Source organism: Aspergillus terreus, genomic scaffold, assembly GCF_000149615.1.
Source record: "Aspergillus terreus NIH2624 scaffold_9 genomic scaffold, whole genome shotgun sequence".
NCBI classification, from domain to species: Eukaryota; Fungi; Ascomycota; class Eurotiomycetes; order Eurotiales; family Aspergillaceae; genus Aspergillus; species Aspergillus terreus.
This window is the reverse complement of record NT_165932.1, coordinates 613,830-639,083: the sequence shown is the minus strand read 5'-3', so window position 1 is coordinate 639,083 and position 25,254 is coordinate 613,830. Positions and strand designations below refer to the sequence as shown.

General features: G+C 53.0%; 11 protein-coding genes and 2 non-coding genes across 13 annotated transcripts; 7 read left to right on the top strand and 6 right to left on the bottom strand.

The window, feature by feature from the left end:
• Positions 1–231: 231 nt before the first annotated feature.
• On the bottom strand, positions 232–1,862 carry ATEG_06482 (AP-1 complex subunit mu; the record flags this gene model as incomplete). The annotated part of the gene is made up of 5 exons (XM_001215660.1): positions 232–630; positions 681–1,185; positions 1,247–1,476; positions 1,642–1,770; positions 1,824–1,862. 5 exons carry the CDS (start codon positions 1,860–1,862, stop codon positions 232–234), a joined length of 1,302 nt encoding a protein of 433 aa, XP_001215660.1.
• Positions 1,863–2,699: 837 nt separating this feature from the next.
• Positions 2,700–2,787, top strand: ATEG_10475. The gene has a single exon. It is a non-coding gene; the product is annotated as a tRNA-Val (tRNA).
• Positions 2,788–4,286: 1,499 nt separating this feature from the next.
• On the bottom strand, positions 4,287–5,224 carry ATEG_06481 (mitochondrial 54S ribosomal protein mL57; the record flags this gene model as incomplete). Its single annotated transcript, XM_001215659.1, has 3 exons — positions 4,287–4,442; positions 4,505–4,734; positions 4,816–5,224. The coding sequence occupies 3 exons, from the start codon at positions 5,222–5,224 to the stop codon at positions 4,287–4,289; spliced, it is 795 nt and encodes a 264-aa protein (XP_001215659.1).
• Positions 5,225–8,146: 2,922 nt separating this feature from the next.
• ATEG_06480 (succinate dehydrogenase cytochrome b560 subunit) lies at positions 8,147–8,954 on the bottom strand (the record flags this gene model as incomplete). Its single annotated transcript, XM_001215658.1, has 3 exons — positions 8,147–8,582; positions 8,767–8,857; positions 8,915–8,954. 3 exons carry the CDS (start codon positions 8,952–8,954, stop codon positions 8,147–8,149), a joined length of 567 nt encoding a protein of 188 aa, XP_001215658.1.
• Positions 8,955–9,875: 921 nt separating this feature from the next.
• On the top strand, positions 9,876–10,527 carry ATEG_06479 (uncharacterized protein; the record flags this gene model as incomplete). The annotated part of the gene is made up of 3 exons (XM_001215657.1): positions 9,876–10,043; positions 10,096–10,204; positions 10,259–10,527. 3 exons carry the CDS (start codon positions 9,876–9,878, stop codon positions 10,525–10,527), a joined length of 546 nt encoding a protein of 181 aa, XP_001215657.1.
• Positions 10,528–11,080: 553 nt separating this feature from the next.
• ATEG_06478 (HET domain-containing protein) lies at positions 11,081–13,138 on the bottom strand (the record flags this gene model as incomplete). The annotated part of the gene is made up of 2 exons (XM_001215656.1): positions 11,081–12,780; positions 12,844–13,138. The coding sequence occupies 2 exons, from the start codon at positions 13,136–13,138 to the stop codon at positions 11,081–11,083; spliced, it is 1,995 nt and encodes a 664-aa protein (XP_001215656.1).
• A 633-nt stretch (positions 13,139–13,771) lies between these two features.
• ATEG_06477 (uncharacterized protein) lies at positions 13,772–14,437 on the top strand (the record flags this gene model as incomplete). Its single annotated transcript, XM_001215655.1, has 3 exons — positions 13,772–13,906; positions 14,006–14,307; positions 14,389–14,437. The coding sequence occupies 3 exons, from the start codon at positions 13,772–13,774 to the stop codon at positions 14,435–14,437; spliced, it is 486 nt and encodes a 161-aa protein (XP_001215655.1).
• A 138-nt stretch (positions 14,438–14,575) lies between these two features.
• On the top strand, positions 14,576–14,646 carry ATEG_10476. The gene has a single exon. It is a non-coding gene; the product is annotated as a tRNA-His (tRNA).
• Positions 14,647–14,768: 122 nt separating this feature from the next.
• On the bottom strand, positions 14,769–16,838 carry ATEG_06476 (phosphotransferase family protein; the record flags this gene model as incomplete). Its single annotated transcript, XM_001215654.1, has 6 exons — positions 14,769–14,795; positions 15,015–15,823; positions 15,876–16,281; positions 16,333–16,484; positions 16,540–16,637; positions 16,684–16,838. 6 exons carry the CDS (start codon positions 16,836–16,838, stop codon positions 14,769–14,771), a joined length of 1,647 nt encoding a protein of 548 aa, XP_001215654.1.
• Positions 16,839–17,532: 694 nt separating this feature from the next.
• On the top strand, positions 17,533–17,733 carry ATEG_06475 (uncharacterized protein; the record flags this gene model as incomplete). The annotated part of the gene is made up of 1 exon (XM_001215653.1): positions 17,533–17,733. One exon carries the CDS (start codon positions 17,533–17,535, stop codon positions 17,731–17,733), a length of 201 nt encoding a protein of 66 aa, XP_001215653.1.
• Positions 17,734–18,241: 508 nt separating this feature from the next.
• ATEG_06474 (cytochrome P450) lies at positions 18,242–19,729 on the bottom strand (the record flags this gene model as incomplete). The annotated part of the gene is made up of 1 exon (XM_001215652.1): positions 18,242–19,729. The coding sequence occupies one exon, from the start codon at positions 19,727–19,729 to the stop codon at positions 18,242–18,244; it is 1,488 nt and encodes a 495-aa protein (XP_001215652.1).
• Positions 19,730–20,882: 1,153 nt separating this feature from the next.
• ATEG_06473 (cation diffusion facilitator family transporter) lies at positions 20,883–22,373 on the top strand (the record flags this gene model as incomplete). The annotated part of the gene is made up of 2 exons (XM_001215651.1): positions 20,883–21,696; positions 21,760–22,373. 2 exons carry the CDS (start codon positions 20,883–20,885, stop codon positions 22,371–22,373), a joined length of 1,428 nt encoding a protein of 475 aa, XP_001215651.1.
• Positions 22,374–23,212: 839 nt separating this feature from the next.
• On the top strand, positions 23,213–24,995 carry ATEG_06472 (xylulokinase; the record flags this gene model as incomplete). Its single annotated transcript, XM_001215650.1, has 2 exons — positions 23,213–23,722; positions 23,784–24,995. The coding sequence occupies 2 exons, from the start codon at positions 23,213–23,215 to the stop codon at positions 24,993–24,995; spliced, it is 1,722 nt and encodes a 573-aa protein (XP_001215650.1).
• Between the last annotated feature and the right edge of the window lie 259 nt (positions 24,996–25,254).

Below are 25,254 nucleotides of genomic sequence, written 5' to 3'. Positions count from 1 at the left end.
TCGAGCATTACTCATGGAAACTCTCGTCTTGAATTAGATATATATACGACAGCCAAGCGACACAGCTCGTGCAGTGGCAGAATCAGCGAAAGCATGCGAAATCTATTGAACTATAAACCGCTTTACATCATTGTACATCTGGCATGCGGACGGCAATGTCACCTGACTGGGTGATGTATCGAACCCATGGGAGCGACGGGTATTGAAGCTGGCGAGGTTAGCATTTTGCTTTCAGATGGCCAAAGGAATTCGACATACTTTGGGTTCCGTGATCTTCAAATACCGGACCTGAATACCACTTGTGGTGAAGTAGGGGATTTCAAATTTGACATTAATCGGCCGTTTGGCCTTGCCCTGGCCGGCGCCGCCCATACTGCCGCCAAACCCACCGGTCATACCGCCGCCGTGCTCGTCGTCGCCCTTGACGGACGGCAGGCCGAGCTCCGCGCGCATGAGGAACTCCTTCCCACCGCCGAACTGCTTGATCTTCCAGATGATGGCCGATTTCTCGGGTGCGTAATGAACAGTACCGATATTGGTTCGGAAACGGGGCGAGTCTGCGTCTTCGGGCACGGGGACGAGGATCTCTACGTTGTTGGCGGTGCTGCGACGCTTGAACTGTGCTTTGGCCTAGGGTCGCTCTGTCAGCTATACCACCCACGCGCGATGCGCAGACACACATCGGAGAGACAGACCTTCAACATATACTCTATCCGAGACCCGGAGTGGGATTCCACCAGGCACTCGACCCAGATGAGCGGCTTGACCTGCGTGTTGAGACGGTAGCTCATGAGCTCGAACTCGCCGTCGGGGGGTATAAAGCTGATGGTGCGGTCGTTTTCAAACCGCGACAGGCGCACGCATTGGTGGAATTTGACGTCCTCCATCTCGACGGCCTTGCCGCGCGTGGCGCGGCCCGTCGTCTCGAACATGACCTTGTCATTGAGGCCGAGTCGCAGCTCGGGCATGCCGCTCAGGTAACACTTCATCTTGATCGCGCCGAGAATCTCCGACCGCAGGACATTGCCAGATGCCGACACGAGGAGATTCAGAGATTCGACCACATCCAGGAAGACTTCGTTCTTGCGATAGCGGATGCCTTCGCTTCGCCACGAGACGGCGTTGGTGACGGCGATGGGGGGCCGGGCTTGGATTTCGAGTTTGTGTGATTCCTGGGTGATGTATCTAGCCACGGTGTATTAGCATGGTCATTGGTGGTTGGGTGCGGATCGAAGGGCGGTCGTACTCTTGGAGGATCTTGCTTTCCGTTGTTTGTGGGTACCCAAAGTCCATCATTTCGTCGAGCAATTCGTAGATGATGACGAAGTTATCCCGGATACTCTCCTCCTCCAGGACCTTGAAGTATTCCGTGAAGACCTCGACGATCTTGTGGAGGAAAAGGAGAATTTCGGTGGCATTGGTGTTCTTTTTCGTCAGGGCGAGGATGTAGAGGTTGCTGTGACGGATGTAGAGGTACTATTGGAGAGTTCTCGTCAGTCAATGCTCTTCGCGATGTTTGTATTCGTCTTTATTTCCAATTGTCATGGTGGTCTCTGTAGGGTTGGACCCTGGTGATATAGGGGAGGACTCTGGGCTGCGGGGAATGCGGTGGGGGATCGGGACGAGGGTTGGGCAACATACGTTGATTCCCTCGTGGGAGAAACACGGAGGCACGGCGGAGCTCTCTTCTTCGGCATCGCTGAGGAGGATGGGAAATTTCTCAACCGCAGACATGGGAATGTCTCCGCGGTAGTTTCGGGCCAGAAGGGTCTAGAGACACGGTGAGCACCAAGGGATGCATGCGCCGGCGACCGACGACGTACCTTGCCCTTCAAATCGAGGAAGAACACGGCCGAAGCCATGTCGGAAGAAGAGAAATGGAGGAGACAGAAGAAGGGGGGCGGATGGAGGAGGAGGGTAAAAAAGGAGGCGGTTGATAGTGGTGAGGTCGCAGGAGGCAGTCGGAGTGTATACAGAGAGAGTAGGAGTATGGATCCCAAGAATGTCGTAAGGAGAGGCTCTGGCCAACTTTCCCTCCTCGAGCTGCGCCGCGCCTGAGGCTGCAACACTAGTATGTATAGGGTTAGCGCGTATGCGTCAGTTTCTTATTTAATTTCGTCGTCCGCACTTTTCTTCGTCTTCTTCTTTTCTTCTTCAGAATTTCTTTTTATTCCGCTCCCAACAGACAGTGCAATGCAGTATTAACCACTTGTGGTTGCTAGCGCTGTCGGACTTTCTGTTCGACAGTGTCTGGTTTTTAAATTACTCCTTTGCGATAAAGAGGGGCGCAGACTAGGCATCGTTACGAGGGTTCCATAAGAGCTGGCCGGGCATTGTGCACTGTTGCTCGGGCGGTGTCAGAGGAACCGTACATACTATGATATACCTATCTACTATATTGTGTACTCTGTACTGTAGACAGAATGAGCAAGTGGGAGATGCTTATCCATCTCCATTGAGAGTCATGGCTCCTACGTCTCAGCCAGCAGGATCTTCGTTCGACCTTGTCACTATCACTATCAGCTGCGGTCAGGTCGAGTGAGCATACGTTCAGAGGATTCTGGCCCAAGAACTGCAAAGCAATGCAAGCTTGATTGTGTTCATTCAACGTGATTGAAGAAACTTTCGAGAGTGGAGGATGATTCTGCCAAATTAGGTCCTGCTTCTTGTGTCCTAAATACGAAACGTGATGTGTATAGAGTTGCGTGGTCTAATGGTCATGACGTCTGATTCACATGTGGATCTTAGATCCTCAGAAGGTTCCCGGTTCGATCCCGGGCGCGACTACTCTTTTTGTTTTTGCTTCTGTCTACAGTACATAGAAGACCACCTAGCTGGTGGGTCCTTACCTGACCGATGTTCTGTATAACATGATCTCAGCTATTACGGAGTACACCGGCCAAGCAATCTTGTGCGTCCTTTTTGCGGGGATCAAGACTGCGGTGGAGGGGACTACAGGTGGAAACGAAAGATATTGTTACAGGGTCACATCAGGATGACCTCCAGTCATGTACATAGTATCACTGTACCCCCTTTTGTAGACCACGAAGTTCCTGCTGAAATGATCCCTATAGCACGATGTTGACAACCCTGTGGAAATGTTACTCAGCTGTTCATACAGCAATAGGATACTTCATTTACGGAGCGGTTAGCGTCTTTCTCCGCAAAGTGCCTCCGTCCATCAGGAAGGTTTTCTCCACCAGCCAGAAACCTGATAGACGCAGACGCCGAAAACAAACTCGATGTTTTATTGTGTGACTTTAGGAGATCAACAAATAGGGAGATAGACGGTGGGCATCTCCCGGATTCGGGGGGTTTTTAATCCTTCTAGGCCATGGGTGTCAACAGAGGCTATGGACATCTTCAGTCTCGGGTCGGTATTCTACACGATCATGACCGGCCATTGGCCCTACAAGTCTCCTGGACCGTTCAACTCCATGGAAGAGATGAATGATTACGAGGCTCGGGTAGATGAGCTCTTCGCCTCCAAAAGCTATCCATCAGTTGTTGGCCTTGTTGGCGGTGCTGTGATACAAGGATGTTGGACAGACCGGTACAGTGATGTAGGCGCATTTGTTCGAGATCTTTATAGTTCTATCCCCACATTCGTAGATCTTGGTGGAAACGTCGACGGTACACATGCTAAATGTAGACCGTGAGTACTGGAGCTCCTACCATGCCTGATGTAGCAGGAAAGCCATTACATCGGCGAAGCAATCTTGTACAGCCGAGCGGTCCAGAATATAGATCATCTCATCCTTTTTGCGGGGAAGACTGCGGGGGTAGGCCACCTTTATACTTCTTGGAGATTTCATAGATCTAGGGGGACTCAGTATGGGAACGCTGCAATGAACTGTCTGGCTCCCACCAACTGACGTAGCGCGGGAGAGCATCATGGCAGTGGCATCACATCGACAAAGAAGCACACCCAATGACCTCCTCCTCGCCCTAAAATCGGACGACTAAATAGTTGGTTCTTGGGGTTTCTTGTGTTAGACATATATATATCACAGCCTGGTTAGACTCAACCCTGCATAATGCACACCGAGAATCCACACAATCTAGCAAGTGTTCCGTAAGTTTATATACCGCAGGTCGGCCGTCTTGACTCATGAATCTTTGTTCTCAGGGTATCCCCTCCAGGATATAACACAAATCTAGATCGAAGTAAAAATACACATACAGAATATGGAGGACAAAGACAGCCCCGAATCCAAAGAACACATGCAAAAACAACACGAGATGGTAAACGCCAAGTCACAAAATCACCCGCAAAAGATGCTCAATCAGGCCGTCATCTTAAACCCCAACGGAGCCAATATCCGCTCCCGGGCCACCTCATTCGCAACATGTCCGCCCTTCTCCAGCGAAACAGCCCCAACGACAGCGTACATAGTATGCGCGAGAACGAGTTCGAAGCCCGAGCTGGCGAGGTTCTGGGGCTGCACCGATATTAGCCGCTCTGCAAGAACACAAGACAAGAATGAACCAGAGGATGGTATACCTTCCGAGGACTCCACCGCAGCACCTTCTGCAGCTCATACTTCTGCGCCAGCTCCGCAAGCTTCGCCTTACTCAGCAGCAGCTCCTTCGTGCTCGGCGACAAATTCGGCAGCCCATCCAGCGCCGGGTGTTCAAAGGGCCGCCGACCAAAGGCATCGACGGAGCTGGCGGCGCTGCCTCCGGGGCTCTGCACCAGCGCCAGCGACGCCTGGAGCTGGACGATGCGTTTTCCTGCCGTCCCATTCGCATTAGCCTTCTCACTCACCGCATCTTCAAGCCCAATCACTTGGCGGCGCCGCGGGGGATACACACCTAAAAACGCCAGGCGATCGTTAAACCCTCTCCGGCCCTGGTCGAAGCTCTTGTGCGTGACGGCCAGCCACTTGATCTCGTCGGACAGCACCTTGTCGCCGTCGGCGCCGAGCATTCGGACGTAGAACTGGTCGAGGACCTTGGGGTCCGCGTTCACGGGGTACTCGCGTCTCTTGGAGTTGAAGCGCAGGCTGAAGGGCGCCTTTGCGCGCGGCGGCGTGTACGACCATCGCGGCTTGTCGGCGTAGTCAGTCGGCGGCTGGTCGGGGGATGTGGACAGGCCTCGTCGGGGGAGCAGCATTGCGGAGCGAGTCGCCGTCGCCGTCGCTGCGCTGGGGACGGCGAGTGAGCGGCACGCGGAGCAGGCGACTGTGCTCCGGAGCGCCCGGGTCGAGAGCATCGAGGCCATTGTTGCGGGAGGAGACGTTGGAGGAGGGGGTTCGATGTCGTCTGTTCTTGCTGGTCTTCGTCGGAGAAGCGAAGAATTTCCGCATTCCGCGCTAGTCCGTGTTTGGGGATGACTAACCACATGTTGATGCCTCAGGAAGGATTAATCACGCAGTTCTACTGGATTTCTATTCTATTTACTACGACTTATGCGTGGAAATTACCGTTTTCTTCTTTGGTAATTATGGTAATTATTAAAGGTGAATTGGTTATTTGTCAAAGTTTGGATGGAGTCAGTCCATTCTGTGTTGCCCTGAAAACTACATCTTTGCAAGGTCTCATGCACCAAACCCTCACCAGACAAAACTATTCGTACCAAGTGCTGGCAGATCCGTTGTCGATGGGTGTCTGCGTCGATGGGACTGGCGGTAAGTGCTTATGCATGCAAATATTCGGCCGGTATACGCTGGGTGACACAGGCAGGCGGCCCTCTCATTTTATAGATGAAGCAGAGCCAAGGGATTTCCCCGGCCGGGAAATTACTCCTTGCACATCGGATTCTGGGGATTGGGCGAACACAGCTGCCTGAGAGGAGTAACGAAGAGATAGAAGTTAGTACGTGGAAGAGACAGACTGGTCAAGGAAAGCGCCGTGATACTGCCCCTGAGAAGCCTTCGGAAATCACTCCATTCGTTGTCGAGACTATCCGGTTGTCGGCAGTTATTTGGGTATCAAAAAGCCGGTTTGCTGGCTCTGGCCACGAGCATATTTCTTCCGCAGACAGAACCCCGGGAGGCTTCGATGACGAAGCTCATCGGACAGGTGTAGTGATGTGTGACGATATCCGTCCGGCAGCCCACGTGCTGGGATTTGTTGAATAGCGCCTTAATCCCAAGGCGAACTGTGCGAGGTTGCCCTGGTACTTCTCCATCTCGAATGTTTGCTTGTCAGACCGCATTTTCTGGAAGCCGTCGTCGACATGGATCCTAGCAGGTCAGAGCAACTCCAGGGTTGGAAGGACGTTCGACAACCTAAAAGAACCCCTGTAGAGGACATCCTCATGGTTAAATGCAGAAACGGGATGGTGCAATTGGCCGATGCTTCGAGGTCTGGCGTCCCATTCTGAGCCAATAACAGAGCCGCTGTTTGGAACCCTGGCGCTCCGCCGTTTGCTTCAAGCATAAAAGATCCCGCTGCATAGATCTTGACCTGCTCCATTCCGTCCAGCCGTGAAAGACGGCATACGCTGGGGTTCGAGCCTTGCCCGTCGCGCTTCCTTAGAACAGCATCACCACCTGGATGTTCCCGTCGACTATCCGATTTGACACTCAAGCTTAGGTGCTGGACCAACGATGTAGGGGCTTTGATTCAGTTTGCTGCAAGAAACCGGAGCTTCGCCTTCTAAAGTCCGCGGGTGTCACCAGCGATGGGTCTGTTGTCTCAGATCAGTGCTGAAGAAACTCTGCGCTCAGACAATGCAAGAACGTTGGAGTCTATCGAGATCTGTCCGTTATCCGCCACTAAGCACCTCAAAGCAAAGAAAAGGGGGGATTAAGATGGACGCCCAACAAATCTAGCGGTGACGGCCACTCACCGTGATCGACCGCACATACGCTGTCAGACCTCAATACATCCTACCTTCCGTCGGACTGTCCTGCAACGGTCCGAAGGCCTTAATGCAGCTGAAGCAGTCCTGGAGCTCGTTGCTGGAGAGCGGAAAGGCCATATCCACGCGGGTGCTTTCCGTGAAGGGACGTCAACCGGGACGGCAGTGTGCGACGATGTACGACGTGGTGGTGGAGAGTATGCCGGGAAGCTGTGCGGTCCTGAGAGTTGGTGTCTTTAAAAGACTGACAATTCCCGCCGTTGGGAAGTGCATTTCCTGTTCGCCAAGCCAAAGATAACAGCTCTTCTTCTATCAAGCAACTTTCACTTGACGCCGATCAACATACCTCACTGCTCGCGCTTGACCTTCACAAGCAACCAGTATTCCCAATACCTCTGAAAGCATGTCGTCGACTCGCAACCAGATGAACCTCAACACCGCACACTCTCTGCTCCAGGGCCGCAATGGAAACGGAGACGACATCTACAGCGCGTGTTCCGTCCAAGATCCTCCCTCGCCGGGCCCATTCCCTCCTAACCCACCTCCGAGCCCTGCTTAGGCTGGCTTCGGTTCACTGAGTTTGATCGCATACGTAAGATGATCAAATTCGATTCGAGACTGAGCGAATGCTGACTGGTATAGGCTTTCACGGAACTTTGGGGGATCCCCTGTAAACGACGATATCAACGAGCACACAGCAGAACGGAAAGGTGTATATCCGGATGAGAGTTTGGAAGAGCATGATATCCCGGAGTTAGACAAGGCCATCATAGAATGTTCCAGAGGCGATTTTGAAGGAGGCGGTGACAGACTGTATAACACCAGTTGCATATTCCTAGACGAATCAAAATATATCCATTTGTGTGTCGGTTGAAGTTGTGCAATTCCGAATGGCTTTCTTTCGCCATTTGCCACGTTCTGCTCCGAGACCACTGTTGGTGACGTGGGCTAGTGTACCGCTCACAGTTTGCTCATTTGCGAGTCGGAGCCCATCGGGCTCTTCGATTTGTCCATCGCAATACCCAAGATCACTTCTTTCCCAGTGGGCGCCCCGTTTCAGGAATCCCGGGGCCCTTTTCCCATGCTGCATTTGCGCGACGAGAAAGTCACCGGCATAGAAAACACGACTGCAGTCAGGGTTAGCCATAGTCGGCAATATCCATGTTTCAAAACTCACCTGAAACCATAGCTCCAATGCACTTCCTGTTAGTGCATCTGAATGCAAGTGTCAATTCTACAACAGAAAGGTAAATAGCGAAAGCCATGTCTGGTATAAAAATATATTGAACAATGAACCGTTTTTAAACCACAAAACTCAAAAGGTATGACACAGGAAAATTACAGAAGAGCAAGGACGACGGCGCTAAGAGCACTCAAGCCCACGACGGTCCAGCCGGACTTGATGACCTGCTGATTGGTGATTCCACGACCCATATCCCAGACCAAGTGACGGACGCCGTTCATGCAGTGGAAAGCGAAGGGGAAAGCGATGGTACCCTTGAGGAGGACCTTGGCGGCGATGGGGAGAGCGGCGAAAGCAGCCGCCAGGGAGGCGGACTCGAGGTGCCAGCCGAACAGAGGGGCAGCGAGGTAGGCAGTGGCGAAGACATACATACCACCGGAGAGGGCGACACCGGTGATACGGTTGAATGCGGAGGCGTACCAGGTGATCTGGGGACGGTAGATGGTCAAGTGGGGAGAGACGGGGCGGTTGAGACGCTGCTTCGCAAGGATCTTGGTGGGATCTTCCGTGTTGGCGGAGGTTGCGGCTTGTCTGGGGATTGTCCATAGTTAGTATGAGGATAATCTTGTGGATAGTTGGTGGAATAGTCGGTCTGTTGTCTCAATGCGTGGTCGAATCCGGTAGACCATCCTCCATGACGTATGGGTGTCTCGAGATGTCTCCGGAGCGGATTGTCGCAAGGGCCACCGAACGTGGATCTCTGGGTGTCACTAACCTCCTCTGCACGGTACGACCGAGAGCGATGGCGGCGGGGGAGGCCGCGTTCATCATGGACCAGCGCATGGCGTAGGGCTGCTGGACGGCGACTGTAGCAAATTAGCGGGTAGTCCATTGGAGAACGAACGCAGGGTGGAGGGACGTACGCCGTCGCAGCGACTGCTGAGCAACCTTCTGAGAGATCATGGCGACGGATGAGGCGGACAGACGAGAAGAGAGCGCGCAGAGAGGAGAGGGTCAACGCAATGAAGATATCCAGAAGGAACAGAGCAACTCCCGAATCCTCGTAACGCTTCGGAATCACGGGACGGACTACCTCGGGTGAGGGCCCGGTCACGTGAACCAATCAACGGCCGGCAATTTAGCATCCGGAAGATTCATCTTCCGTTCCATTTTCGCTTTTCCCTTTTCTGTTTTCTTCTTCTTCCTCTGCTTCCTCTTTTCTTCTTCTTCTCTCCAGGGACTCCCGCTCACGTCCTCCACCACCTCATGATGTTGACGTGCTCAGCTATCCTCACTGGTTTCGGCATTCTGTCGCGACCGCCGAGGTTTTATGAGACCCCCGAGAAGGAGTTGGCCCGTCGTTAATCGCCCATTTCTTTCTGTCCATGAAAGGAAAGGGTTTCATATCAGGGTTACATAGTAGCTTTAGCTCTAGGTTTTGTATTGTAAATATAGCTTTCTGAGGATATTCGTCCAGAGGGTATATCTACTCTATTTCATCGGACCGAATACTCGGGATGGGATGCTCCGTGGTAGTTCAGTCGGAACATGTCAGGCCGAATGGAGAGTGAGGGGTCTTATCTGATCCTCTTATACTCCAACTACTTCTACCTACCCTTACCCTTATCCTTACCTTCACTACCTTTCAGCTCCAACTGCAACCACCCTCAATCACCTTGGATCATACCTACACATCATTTCCATCGACACGGTCGTCAATATGGCTCCCCAAACTGGTCTACATGTTCTCCGCACCAGGACTGTCGTCGACTGTGATACTCTGGACGAGCAAGGTACTATCCGTTCAAACAACACCTAATGGAGACCTCATCCTGTAGACAAACATGTACTTATCCCTCACTGTCAACCGCAGTCGCCAAAACCATGGGTCCTTTTCACGATTGCACTTCCAACCAAGCCATTGCATACGGCGAGCTTTCAAAACCAGAACATGGAGAACTACTCTCTGCTTCCGTCTCTGAAGCCAAACAACTCTTGGCTGGGGGCAGACTTCCATCTATGCCTGTATCAGAGCTTGCTGTCGAGATTGCGGTATTCCGGACTGCCCACGCTCGCGCGGTTAAAGACTAACAGGACTTACTAGATGGTGAAACTAGCTCTTAAAATTGCCCCCCATATCTCTGGCCATGTTCACATCCAAACAAACCCGTACTACTCATACTCCACCGACCAGACGGTCATCAACGCTTTAAGTGAGTAGAATCCACCATCCACTTCGTCAATACACCAAGCCTCACATAAACCAGGAATCGTCCAGCTCTTCCAACATCTCCAACCCGGTTTCGACCGGTCCCGCATCTGCATCAAAATCCCCAGTACTTGGGAGGGAATGATGGCCTGTCGCACCCTTGAACAAGCCGGCATCCACACTCTCGCCACCACTCTCTTCACCCTGACCCAAGCCGTCCTGGCCGCTGAAGTCGGCTGTACATATGTTGCACCCTATGTCAATCAGCTGAAAGTCCACTTTGAGCCCGGGTACATTCTCTATCCACTCTTTCAGCAGCAAGAATAGACCGACTAACCACCACAGCTTCTCCGACCCGAACAAGCTCCTCCCCCTCTGTGTCCTCATTCAAAAGTACTACGAGTCGGTGAAGGCTAAGACACTGGTCCTTCCAGCAAGTCTAACCTCTACGGCGGAGATCTTTGCCCTAGCTGGTGTGAGTCATATCACAATTGCGCCGGGACTGTTGGAACAGCTCTCGCAGCCCGGTTCGGCTCCAGAGATGCAGTCACTGTTTGATTTGGGCCTACCGTCGGGGCTCCCATCTGAGCCCTTGTCGTTTGTGAATGATGAATCTGCCTATCGAATCTCATTTTCGAGGGATATGCACGGGGCGAGTGAGGGGAAGTTGACGCAGGTAGGTTGTTCGGATTGTATGCATCATGAGGGGTAATGCTAATATCAGCCAGGCAGTAAACATCTTTTGTGACATGCAGGACAAGCTTATCCAACTTGCCAAGTCTGTGGAGCATAGGGAATAAGATAATGTATCTACATATTCTCAGAGGTTCTAAGAAAGAGGCCATCCATTATACACAACATGTCAGATCAAGACCAACATCTACACTATGGTGATGAGCGCTTCCGAGAAATCCTCCAGCGCCTCAGAACATTCGGATACCTCCGAAGCTCCAACCTCCATCAGAAAACTCTCAGGGACTATCCCAATCCGCTCGTACTTGGCCGAATCGCTCGGCGACTTTCCAAGAAGGAGGTAAGTGTGCTCCACCCATTGGCAATTCTCTCTTTGCGGCAGACGACTACCACGATAGTACCCGATATAGAATAGGAAGACAGGTGTCCTGGACTCGGCTTGTTTCTTCGATGATTCTGATGGTGATCGACGAACGGACCGCTCCACAACACCATTTTCGTTGGTGAACTGGAAAGTCTCCAGTGCCAAATCAACACTGGGTCGGAGCGTTTTGGAGCCATGAACAACGATATACGACTTTCTATCAGGCAAATTCATAGGACTGGGTCCTATTTCCAGTGTCGTTTCGAGTAGAAGCCCTTGTAGCGTCACATGCGCACTGAGTGTCTGGCCCAGGAGGTTCTGACCCGCTACCTTGGAATCCGCATCGAGGACCGTGCATGAACGCGCCGAAACCCACTCCTCTGTACGAGAATATACGACCGTATGTTCGATTGATGCCCAGGAGAACGTGGGGGCGTGGTACTCAACGAGAGGAATCACCGTGTGGCTGTCCTCGATGTTATCATTCATCGCCGCACGCCAAGTCAAATCAGCTAATAGATTATCCAACCAAACGCCAGCAATATACCTAGACTTGGTAATATCTTGGACGACCCGGGCGATGCCCGATATTGCTGGAAGTCTGTCAGACGATATCGTCAGCTCTCGAGAGGTATACTCGTCGACCACCTCGTGCCAATCTTTGTAGGCCTCCTGCGGGTCCGTAATGGAGTAGAACGACCGGAAAGAGAAGATCTTGCCTCCATCGCGGACCCGGTCAAGCATCCCGCATTCGCACGCGGACCCTCCCAGGCAGGACCACCACAGTTCCTCCTGGTGGTAGGTGAGCACCCTCGTAGAGAGGTTACTCTCCTGCAGGGTCCAGCCCCGGAACCATAACGGCGGGGTGTCATCGTCCATCAGATCAAGCGTGTGGGTTGTCACGGCAGGGACCATTCGTGCACCCAAGAGCGTGCGCTGGCCGGTCTGGGTCTCCCATTCAATAATCAAGGGAGGTTTCTGCTCGGCGGCAAAGTGCTCACGTTGAAGAAATCCTTCCGTGACAGATGCAGCGGTGGCAGCTGCAATGGTAAGATAGGCGTTGTGGTAGATCGACGCCATGTTGCTCGACTCAATTTCCCAATCAGACGCCGAGTCTTGGATAATGCACAGTGCGTCGATCCAGAAGTATCGGACTTTCAGCCTGCGGGTCACGATGATGGCGTCTCGGATGGTCTGTGGGAGACCTGAGATTGGTGTACCTCGTTTCATGGCTTCGTAATTGGAAGCTGTCGTCTTGATAGTTTCGAGGCCTCCCCAGCAGTAACTGAGCGCAACATAGCGGTCTTGAGAGGAGGTCACCGTCTCGACCACTCGAACCTCGGTGTCTCCAGGTACGCCCACGTCGATCAGACGCGTTGGGACGTAAGTGGAGGTCGGTCTGCATGTTGGATGTTGCTCGCACCTTGCGAGGCATGTCTCGATAAAGTCGTATGCTTCCTGTGAATCCGGGTGGGTGCTGAGCGCGTGGCCGGTCACGATGCCTTGCCACGCAGGCGGTTGTCCTGTCAAACCTCAGCTTCGCAACGGTATGCTAAAATATCCATCGCATATCCATGGATTTTTACCTAATGGTGCGTAGACCTGGACAGTACTGTATGATAATGGGTCTAATATCGTGGTTTCATTATTCTCTTGCATGCAAAGCAGGACGAAGTCGTCGGATGCAAGTTCAAGCTCAAAATATCGGAGACATTCCAAGATAAACACACACACGCGGCATTCGCGTGAGGCCACAATGTCCTTCAGGTATCTCACGTTAACATCTCCCCTGCCAGGAGTGAAGCCCAGGTGTGGGAGTCGTTTGCCCGCCCGTTGAGCGGAATACTTCAAGTCGAGACAGACATCGCATGACTGGGACATTGTATCGCCGGGTTGGGGTGATTTCTGGCTATGATATAACATGATTAATTCGACATTCCATCCATTGCGGTCTGTCGTTGAACGGGGGCGTCCCCGCTTATCTCACTGCCGAGGCCTAGTTCCCCGGATATGCAAGGCTATCATGGCTCAAACCATGTCAGCCTTTCAGCTGTTGCCAACCCTGGCGCGAGGCTGTCATTTGCACTGGGTTACCTATTGGTGCCACGCGCTGCCCGAGTCTAGCTTCTGACGGCATTCTGATCCTGCGGCTGTATAGTTCCTGTCGGCGTAAAGCTAGCGGCCGCCGCCTCATTCTGTTTCGGGGACCACCTCGTCAGGATGGATATGCCTGCTTTTAGAAACTAGCCTCACCATCACATCTCCATTTCTACTGCTCGCAATCTGTGACGGTCGATGTTATTGGTGGCTGAGCCTCCCGTGGTCACGCAGATTGTTCTCTGGGCTCATGCTCACACGGAAGCAATAGCCATTTTCTAGGCGCCGTTATAAAATGCGGCTTTTGGACTTGCAGTATAAATACGACGGACACTATCTCCAGAAAATCGACCTCGCTCGAACGAAGACATCTCAGCGCGAAAAAAAATATCATCTAGAAGCAGCCTTATCATCAAGATGCCCAGAAAAAGCGACGCGGACGACCGGATGAACAGATTCGACGCCGAGACACAAGCCATCATCGCCGGCGCGAGGTCCAGAACACCTCCTAGACAACTGGCCGTCTCCGACGCCGTGGCTACCGGAAAGCAAGTAGCCACATTCTTCTAGGTTCTGACCTCGCTGACAGCTCGTGTGCACCGCAGTGCTTCACCGGCAGTCAAGCAGCAATACCTGCAAGATCGGAGACAGAACTTCCCGACAGCAGCGAAGAGGGCGTACCAGAGCGCTGCTACTGCCGCTCAGCCGGTTGCGAGTGCCAGTTCGAAGATAAGTCCTCCTTCTGTTGCTGCGGCGCCTCAGCCGAGCACAAAGAGTACGAGTTCGAAGACTGTGACGACGTCGACTTATAGCTCCGGTGGGAGCTCGAAGCAGGCTACCAGCTCGTCGGGCTATAGTTCTACGAAGGCTTCGAAGAAGAGCTCTTCTGGTAGCTCTAAGAAGAGTTCGACTGGTACTAGTTCCTCCAAGAGCACGAGCGGATCACGCAAACGGTATGTATCCATTAGTATGTGGCAGAGGGAGTGAGTATACTTACAGCATCAGGTAACATGCCTACTATTTGGAATCCCTAGTCGGAACGCAACGGGATTGGGGTTGCGAATTGAGTGTCTTTGTGGATGAAGGATGCCGATTTGGTCATATCATAAGATCATGGACATCGTTCGTGTCGTGGAGTCGCTTGAATGAATTCATAAATTGTCATTAGTTGCCGTTTACTTCTCCTCATGTAGTCAAAAAAGAAAGGAAATGTCAATAACAGGTGCTGTGGTCTAGTGGTAGGACGTCACGTTGTGGCCGTGCCAGCCCCGGTTCGATTCCGGGCAGCGCCACATTTTTTACATATCTTTTGGACTCTTTTTTTCACGTAGGAAAAACCGGCTCATCTCTCTCTCTCTCTTTTTTTTTTTTTTTTTTTTTTTTTTTTTTTTTTTTTTTTTTTTTTTTTGTTCGTTTAATTGTTGGTCCTTTTTTTCTTCATCTAAGTATCAGCAGAAATACATACGGGCATATATTGCATAAATGACCTAAATTATATAGAGGTTGGAATTTTATGATAAATGGGAGAGATATATTAACTGGCAGCGCACTAGACTCAGCATCACTTTTAGCTCTTCCACACGGGCAGGACTGGCAACGCACCTGGGATCGTTGTCTACAAAGTGGCTCAAGCAGTGCTCTGTCATTAATATGGCCATACCCTAGCATGTAACTCCTTTTGGCGGTCATCCTCCGCCAACTTGACAAACTCCTGCTTGAAGTGATTGCTCACTTGTCTAGCACGCTCGTAGTCTTCACGCCGTACCATGCCACCAAAGGGAATGAGGCCCGCGTCGTCTAGTTGACGCATGACGGCCGAAACACCCTCTATTAGCTCCATCTCATCCTGATGCTGCAATAATTCCTTGTCCGCAAAATGTATCGGACATGACACTCCCATGTGACCGGCGATCTCGTCCCAACGAGCAATAGCCTCAATCAGGGTATTGCGGAGGGAAAACATATTTTCATTCTCCCAACAACAAGGCACCAAGGAAAGCAGGCGTCGCTTGAGACTAGCACACGGGTCATCATCGACTCCCCATCGTAACGGATCTGCGACCTTGACAGCGCGGCAGTAATAATCCAGCAGCTCTTTCTCGCGCTGTCTGCGCTCGTCTGCCTCGCCGCGTGGAACCTCAAGCATCTGCGGGGATACTCGTTGAAACAACGTCGGAGAAACAGATGCCCGCTGCCAGTCGATGATGCCGGTGATGCGATTTGTGTCGGGATCAACGAAGATGTTCTCCAGATGCAGATCTGGATGCGCGATCCTGTTGGGTAGGTCCTGAGTCTGCGATGTGATGTATGGCGCAACGGCGACGTAGCGCTCAAGGAGGGATATGTAGTCGTCCGGTGTCTCGGGGTGGTCCAGCGATCTGTGGTAGTTCATTCGCGGCTTTGCGTGTAATCGCGACCATTCAAGTTCGTTTTTTACAATGGCAACAGCATAATCAGTGACGGTTCGCCCTGGAGCAATCAGTAACGATAAGAGGACCCATTGCACGAGAGGGTGCCGTACATGGACCGCGGTCTAACTCCATCGTCGCGCGCTCGTTTCCCCAAAAATTGGGATTAGTTATTGGCCCAAGCACAAAAGACGATAGAGGGCTGTCTGAACTTGTTGGCAAGGTACTATCGATAAAAAGACCATCCAGCGGTATGTAGTGCTGCGATCTCCGTTCCAGATCTGCGCGGTAGTAGATACAGCCGTGCCCTGGAAAGTGGACGGAGATATATTTCGTTTCAATATCCACGATCTGGTCGATGATGCGGAGTTGTGTTGTCTTCGTGATTTGATTCCAGACATGGCCCAGCGGGATGCCCGGGGCCTTTTCCTCAATGATGTATTCCGCACCTACTGGGTTCGATGTTTCGCACGACCATGCGTGGACATGAGGGATAGGCACGCCCAGAATATCGCCGAGCTTTATAAATTAGCTCGGACTAGAGAAGCTGCGGTAAGACGTCTTGCGTACGAAACGGCGCGTGGCAACCTCCGAGGCTGTGGTGAAAAAGGCTGGCCCAGCATTTGGATTCGGGAGTCGCGCCACGAGTTGCTCGCCTGTGTCCATAGACAGGACGAAGGCTTTGTTATGCTGGCCCTCGACGCATTTGACAAGCTTTACGCCTGAGTCTCGGTCAGCCGGAACACGGACTGCTCTATGATATGATGGTTGTCGTACATTTGCTGTCGTTGCCGGTGACTTGGCGAGCTGCAGCTAGAAGAGCGTTCAAATCGAACCTGCGATTGCGCCTTGCAAGCTTCTCATCTTCCCCGGCTCTGGAGACATTAGTAGGGTGCATAGGTACGGGGACAGGTGACATACAGCCACCGGTATCGATGGTATGTATAGAGGTCTGCCTCGTCAATAGGTTCTTCTGATCCATTTTCCGTGGCTCTGAAGAGAGGAACAACGGGGTTCGTATGGATTTTCCGAATGGAATGTGTCTGAAGATGACGGGCCACGCGTGCGATATTCATTGTTGCTGAACAACAAAGGCGGCTTGAGGCATGGTGACATAAGGCGGCCTGGGGACCGGACAGACAATAACCCGGAGGCGCATAGGTACGTATGCTACCTATATTTCCGGTAAGGTATAATGCGCCAGTGGCTTCTCTTGTTCAACACTTCGTCCGTCCAAGCATTGCCAGTGCGACTTGTTCTAATAATAGAGGTGATGTAGAGAGATAATTCATGTGGGTTGCTTGTGAGAAGTATAGAAGGTACAAATAGAAGTACTATAGATCTATTGCCGAGGTCTCGTGGACCCGTTCAACTGCCATTTCCCCGCTAGACCAAATCCATCCGTCGGATCCGAAAGATACGATCCATCTCCGACGGGGCCGCATACCCATATACTAGTTTGGGCTTTTGCCTGTGAAGAGGCATTTACAGAGTACATAACTTGACTCATTATACCCTTATGAATCAGGTACCTAGACAGACTTTGGGACCCACAGATTCAGTATTTATGCCACCCTTGCCCAGTCATCCAGGAAAACTTCAACATCAAAATCATCACTTCACAGCCTAGTCGATCTTACTCCGTACACCTTCGTTTGGATCTATCTATTCCCTCCTGGGCTTCAGGCAATCTCTCCTCCCCATCAGACCCATTTGTAAGTCGATATCATCAGCAAGAAGACCCATCTAACAGTTTGGCCGGACAGCATCATGATCGTGACGCGCGGAATCTCGTTAACAAACTTCTTCGTGGCGTCGTCCGCCCTCGCCTTCCAAGTGTTCGTCCTATATCCCTGGCACAAACAGCTCGACGACAGCTTCGAGGCCCTGAAGAAAGAACACGTCCGCGTCCTGAAGACCCTCGACCACATCCAGCACGGCAAGGAGAAGGCCAGTCTCGGATCGGCTTAATATGGAAGGGGTATACAGAAAAGGCGATAGAATAGACGGGTTCATTTCTACGGAGTAGGGTCTTTTGTACATACGTTCATAAATCAGATCTCTCAAAAGTGTCTTAGTCGTACGGAGTAGAGATTGTATGTACTACCACTATATTTTCGATTCGGACAGATGGCCGCGAGGGCCGGAGCGAAACCCGGTCCTACGGAGAACAGCCCCTGGGGTCTGGTTCTACTTTAGGCAATCTGACCGCCCCCGGGTTGGCCACTGTGGAGTATATGCAAAGCCGACCCGATCCGACCTACCGAGTCTAGCATTATGGCAGGTATCTCTCTCTCATGTAGTCAGCGGAAGCGGTAGAAGGATAGGAATGAGGTTATGTACTACCCAGAAGGTTCGATTGTCTAGAAATTCCATCCTTCAATCATATTGAAGAATCTCTACACAGATTTACGACAATAGCTCTCCCCAAAAACAAAACAGTCTATTCCTAGTCTATCCAACGCAATCTAGACTCAAACTAGGTCATCTGAAAATCGGTATAGTGATCCTCAAGGCGCTCCCCATCACTCCATTCCTGCTCAATCACCGCCCGGCGCTCCAGACTGCGAGGCTGGAAGACGCCCAAGAAATCACGCGGACGCAGGATCATCCCAGCATACCGAGGGGAAGTCGGGATCGGACCCGCATTCCAGACAAGATTGAACGCCCAGGCAATACGGGCAATTGCCAGCTGTAACGACCGAGTGGCCAGAAAACGCCCGGGACACTTGCGGCGGCCGAAGCCAAAGGCACCTAGCGGAAGATCCGGATCAGCCAGCCAACGCTCAGGGTGGAAGCCATACGGGTCCGGGTAGAGCGACTCGTCGTGGTCGAGACACCAGGTGTTGGGGATGATGATGGTGTTGGCGGGGATGCGGTAGCCCATGTATTCGTCGTCCTTGTCGACGGAGCGCAGGAAGCCCAGCGGGATGAGGGTGTCGAGGCGCAATATCTCCAGGATGTAGGCGTTGAGGTAGGGCAGGTGCTCGACGAGCTCTTGGCTGGGCAGGCGGTTGGGCCCGCACACGGAGTCAATTTCCTGCTGGAGCTGGAGGAATCTATCGCGGTTGAGCAGGCTCAGGCGGGTGAAGACCATCAGCATGACCGGGGTGGTCACCGACATGGCCGTCCACAGCTCGCCCAGCGCGAAACAGATCTGCTCCCAGGTAGTCTTTTGCGCGTCGCGGTGGCTCATGACGGCGCGCACCCAGGTCCATTCCCGGAGGTGGATGGCGCGGCCAAAGAGGCGGTTGTAGGTGCGCACGGCGTTCTGGTAGAAGGCGTCGCTTACCTGCTTGAACTTGATGAGCCAGCTGGGCATGTACTTGACCCCCGGGATGAGATCCAGGAGGATGTACGTCCAGTGGATATCCTTGAAGAAACCGTCAATGACGTCCTTGGCCTCGTGGAATGAGACGGCGACGGCCGATTTGACGCGCTCGCCGGTCAGGAGACACGAGGCCGTACTGAATGCGAACCGTGCGAGGGGGCCGGAGATGAACTGCGGCAGCAGGAGATCGATTAGTAGTTGTCTTGTTTCCAGATCGAGTAAGGGGAGGTACGCGTTGATGGCTACGGTGCTCAACAGAGGCATCTGCAGCTTATGAATCAGTTTCCAGGAGTTGGTGTACGATTGGAACACGGGTTGCAGACCCTTGGTCATGTATTGACTCCAGACAGACTCGGGACGTGAGCTGTAGATGGCACCGCGTCTTTCCAGTAGGTCCTTTGCGACTTGATGGTTACCCACGGAGATGACCTGGTACGGGCCGATTTTGAAGGAGATCAACGGGCCATACATTTCATGCCATTCTCTGTAGGTCTTCCAGGGCTCAGACCAAGATTGTTGATGCAGGTTTCCCAGGAGGGGAAGAGGAAGGTCATGCTTCCGACGTAGGAGGGGAAGAAGGAGAGGGAGGAAGAGGAGAAGGAGGAGGATGAAGGGGATTGGGAGGTTGACAGCCATCTTGGTAGCTTAAGACCGTGGGAGTGGTCGTACTGACTTGGATGAGTGGAAGCTGAGAGCACATCGCGAGAGGTTGCTGGATTTATATAGCTTTTGAGGTTATTGTAGGAGCTATATTCCGTGAGCTGGATGAAGCGATAACACGGGACATGCCTCTATCAGCATACAGCTTATACATTAGGACCATGGTTAGGCTATAGATATACGGGAACTCCCTTCTATATAGAGCTCGTCATTGACAGAAGTCCATTGTCTGAATGTTTCTTGAGGGTATACCCATATTGAACGAGACAAGAATTATCGAGGTATATTCCATGATCTGATATCCGGCTGATGACACGGAGGATGCCTCTAAGAAGCAAGTCCCTGCATAACATTAGGTGGTTATGTTATTGATACACGCATAATTACCGGGAACTCCCTTATCTATTAGAACTCAGTTGCTGAAACAATGTTTGTCTACATGGTGCTCGATGAAGCTAACAAGCTAATATCGAGGTGCTGAAGAGGAAGAGAAATGCCATCGGATGTCTCCATGTCCTGATAGTACGGGAGATGCCTCTACAGCATACCGGGTATATGTCACGTGGCTAATACATGTACCGGAAATCCCTTATAGCTTTTGTCTCATACTGCTGACAGAAGGCGGAAAATGCCATTGAGTACGTATACAAGTCTTGGCGCGATAAGATTATCAATCGCGGAATGATCCGTAAACTCTTAGCACTTGTAGTATTACTACTGTGACTACTAGCTTACTGCTCCGTAGGCAGTTTATTAATAGGCAAAGATAATCAAATTAACAAGAACGATATTATTATGATCCATCCTTCTGGTAGAATGCTGGCCCACCGCGTCGTAATGGCGCTTCCGTCATAGGGCATATGCAGCCCGGGTGGATCGAGGCTCGGCGTGGCATCCGGAGCCGGAGTCAGTCAGCGCATGTCGGCACTCTCTCTGCCGACTGTCTTCAAATTCAATCCTCTTCTCTCTTCGCATTCCCAGAGTGAGAGAGAGAGCGAACATCTTCTCGACGAACCGACAAAGAAGAATGGGTGATGACCGAGAGAACACAGTGTCCACTTGTCTGTTCTTTGTTGGCTAGCGAGATCCTCCTTAATTATCGAACTAGCGACCTTACGTACTCGGCCTGATGCCGCTGACGCAGCCCCTGCGGTGCAGGGTCCCTCCAGTACCATCTTCACCCTCTTCGCCCTCGACGCTTCGTCTGTCGCCCTCTCGCTGGCGTGTTTCACGCTCCTCCGTCGTTCTCCTCTCCCTCCGCCATAAGAACACCTTTCCTTCCACCTTGTCCTCCGCCAATGCCCGATTCGTCATCCCGCGTCCTTCCTCCATAACCACCACCAAGACAACGACCATCACGCATCACAGAACCACCGTCCCCCAAATGGCCAGCCAAACTAGAGGCCACGGTGGTCACGGCCACCATCACCACCACCACCACCATCACCATGGAAATGTCTACCTCACCTCCACGAACAAAGACGATGCTGGGGTCCGCATTACGCGCATTGGCCTGGTTGCCAATCTGGCCATGGCCATTGGGAAATTTATCGGAGGCTACATCTTTCATTCCCAGGCCTTGATCGCCGACGCCTACCACGCCCTCACCGATCTTGTCTCTGATTTCCTTACCCTCGGCACCGTTGCCTGGTCCCTGAAACCCCCGACCGAACGCTTCCCCAACGGATACGGAAAAATCGAGAGTATCGGCGCGTTAGGAGTGAGCAGTCTCTTACTGTGCGGCGGCGTCTTCATGGGACTCAATTCCGGTCAAGTCCTGCTGGATCAGTTCTACCCCGAGGCCGCGTCCACGCTCTCGCATGTGGCCGCCATCGGACACGGTCATTCCCATAGCCATGGGGTCGAGTCCCTCGGGCCCAGTATCCACGCCGCCTGGCTGGCGGCCGGATCGATTGTCGTGAAGGAATGGCTCTACCATGCGAGTGCGTATCCCTTGCCTATCCCATGTTAGGTACCCCCCAAAACTTCATGCTAATGCCATGCAGCGATGAAAGTGGCCAACGAGCGCAAGTCGTCCGTGCTGGCCTCCAATGCCATCCACCACCGCATCGACTCGCTCACGAGTATTGTCGCGTTGTTTACCATCGGGGGAACGTACATCTTCCAAGACGCCTCCTGGCTGGATCCTGTGGGCGGTCTGCTCATCTCGTTGATGGTCATCAAGGCCGGATGGGGCAACACGGCGACCTCGCTGCTGGAACTGGCCGACACTACCGTCGACGCCGATATCAAGGAGTCCGTGGAGAAGGCGGCGGCCAAAGCGATCGCTAATATGTCGGACGGGGGCTCTATCCACATCCGCGACGTCCAGGGCATGAAGTCGGGACAGAACTACCTGATGGACGTGGAGCTGGCGGTGCCGGGCGCATGGCCCATCCGCCGGTCGCGGGAGATCGAGGAAGCCGTCCGGGCGGCCATTGGGGGGAAAGTCCGGGGTGTGAAGCGGGTGAAGGTGCGCTTTATCCCATCGGAGCAGGAGGAGTTGACCTTTTCGGAGGAATTCATCCCCCCGGAGGTGACGTCGCGAGCGAGTCCGGAGCCGGAGAACGGAGATGCGGACAGCGCGGGACATGACTCGACCACACGCAAGAGGCGTTGAGCTGGATGATTGATGGATTTGTGCCGGTTGATTTGGTGATCTCGCTCCGCCACCCTACATATACTTGTTTGTGTATTATTTCGTTGAGCCAAGATCATGTGATACCCTGTGTCCGGCAGCATCATCCATCGCCGCGGAAGCGATGGAGGGGAGGAAGGTTTCCTGCAGCAGTGCAATTGGCGGAATTCGTCACGATTCGTAAATGAAGGCCTGAAGGGGCGAGACGACGAGTGTTCATCAGGAGATGATCATCTGAACACGCCCGCCCGTGCGGGCAGACGAATTACCAACGCATTGGAATCGCCAAGGATCGACTAGCAGACGGGGATGCATCTAGACCATATCTACTATCTATCTATAGCTGGAGGATATTATTAAATGATAGGTGTCTATCTAGTGATGTATGTACAAGATATCCAGTGTCCGTCAGACTGAATTAGGATAAACTGATTTAACCGGTAAAATCCCGGCGGTGGGGAATGTATTTTTCAACTATGGAGCAAAGGATGGCTGCAGTTGACATCACTGGCCGGTCATCCTCGTTTCTTTTTTGCCTCCAGAAAATACCCAGCACGATCGGGTAATTGTTGCTGTCATGCGGATAGAATTTGTTCATTGCGACGTATTATTATTACTACTGCTAATACTATATTATTCTCGAACGATTCTGGATGTTTCCCGACGGAAGGGTAAATGGAATGGCCGGATCGGTGTAGCTCTCGCCCTTCTCCATATATACTTCCCGCATCCACCGCTCTTCCCCATCCTTTGTTCTGTCCTCCATTCCTTTCTTCTCTTCCTCATCCCCTTCTCTCGCATCTCACGTCAATTGTCCTGCAATGGCAATCAGTGCAGCCCAGAACCCCCTCTACATCGGGTTCGACCTCTCCACCCAGCAGCTCAAGGGCCTGGTCGTCAATTCCGACCTCAAGGTCGTCTACCTCTCCAAGTTCGACTTTGACGCCGACTCGCGCGGCTTCCCCATCAAGAAGGGCGTCATCACCAATGAAGCCGAACATGAAGTCTACGCCCCCGTCGCCATGTGGCTCCAGGCCCTCGACACCGTCCTCGACGGGCTGCGCCAGCAGGGTCTCGATTTCTCCCGCGTAAAGGGCATCAGTGGCGCCGGACAACAGCATGGCAGTGTCTACTGGGGCGACCGGGCGGAGGACCTCCTCCAGAACCTGGATCCCTCCAAGTCGCTGGAAGCCCAGCTCAGCGATGCCTTCTCCCACCCCTACAGCCCCAATTGGCAGGATGCGAGCACCCAGAAAGAATGCGACGAGTTCGACGCTTACCTGGGGAGTCAGGAGGCATTGGCGCAGGCGACGGGGAGTAAGGCGCACCACGTACGTATCGAGACCCCATCGTCTACCTGATCGTCCAGGAAAATCCAACTGACCTATATAGCGTTTCACCGGCCCCCAGATTCTGCGCTTCCAGCGGAAATACCCCGACGTCTATCGCCACACCCAGCGCATCTCGCTGGTTTCCTCGTTCCTGGCCTCGCTTTTCCTGGGCCGCTTCGCTCCCTTTGATATCTCCGACGTCTGCGGCATGAACCTGTGGAATATCAAGCAAGGAGCCTATGATGAGAAGCTCTTAAAGCTCTGCGCTGGGTCGTTTGGTGTCGACGACCTCAAGCGCAAGCTTGGGCCCGTCTACGAAGACGGCGGTCTCAACCTGGGCTCCATCCACCGCTACTACGTCGACCGCTACGGCTTCAACCCGGATTGCACTATTATTCCGGCCACGGGCGATAACCCGGCTACCATCCTAGCCCTGCCGCTGCGGCCCTCCGACGCCATGGTCTCCCTCGGCACCTCCACCACCTTCCTCATGTCTACCCCGAGCTACCAGCCCCATCCGGCCACGCATTTCTTCAACCACCCCACCACGGCGGGTCTGTACATGTTCATGCTGTGCTACAAGAACGGCGGGCTGGCCCGCGAACAGATCCGCGACGCTGTCAACGACAAGCTGGGCTCGTCCGATGACGTGTGGGCGAACTTTGACCGCACCGCGCTGCAGACCCCGCCGCTGGGCCAGAAGGCCGACTCTGACCCCATGAAGATGGGTCTGTTCTTCCCGCGACCAGAGATTGTGCCGAACCTGCGCTCGGGACAGTGGCGCTTCGATTACAACCCGGCGGATGGGTCGCTGCACGAGACGACCGCCGGCTGGGATCAGCCGCTGGATGAGGCGCGGGCCATCATCGAGAGCCAGATGCTGTCGCTGCGGTTGCGCTCGCGCGGTCTGACCAGCAGTCCCGGCGACGGCAAGCCCCCGCAGCCGCGCCGCGTATACCTCGTCGGCGGCGGGTCAAAGAACAAGGCGATCGCCAAGATCGCCGGCGAGATCCTCGGTGGCAGCGAGGGCGTGTACAAGCTGGAGATTGGCGACAATGCGTGTGCGCTGGGAGCGGCGTACAAGGCAGTCTGGGCGTTGGAGCGCTCCAACGGCCAGACGTTTGAGGATCTGATCGGCCAGCGCTGGAAGGAGGAGGACTTCATCGAGAAGATTGCAGATGGATACCAGCCTGGGGTGTTTGAAAAGTACGGACAGGCCGTGGAGGGGTTCGAGAAGATGGAGCTGCAGGTGCTGCAGCAGGAGAAAAAATAATGACGAACATAATGTGTCATGATAGTTATTACCTAGTGACTTCGGATTGATAGAAAACCTGATAGTTAATATACATAGACTGGTCGTGTGTGCCTGAATCTCGTGGCAGCCACTCGGCACGTCGGGCTTTTCCCTTTTCGGACACGCACAACATTAAACTCTTTTATCCTTTCTCTCTCAACGTCCTCTTCTTTCGTCTCTCATACCTATCTTGCTATTTGGATCTCAAGACCTCCATTTATCCTTCGCTGAAGCAAAC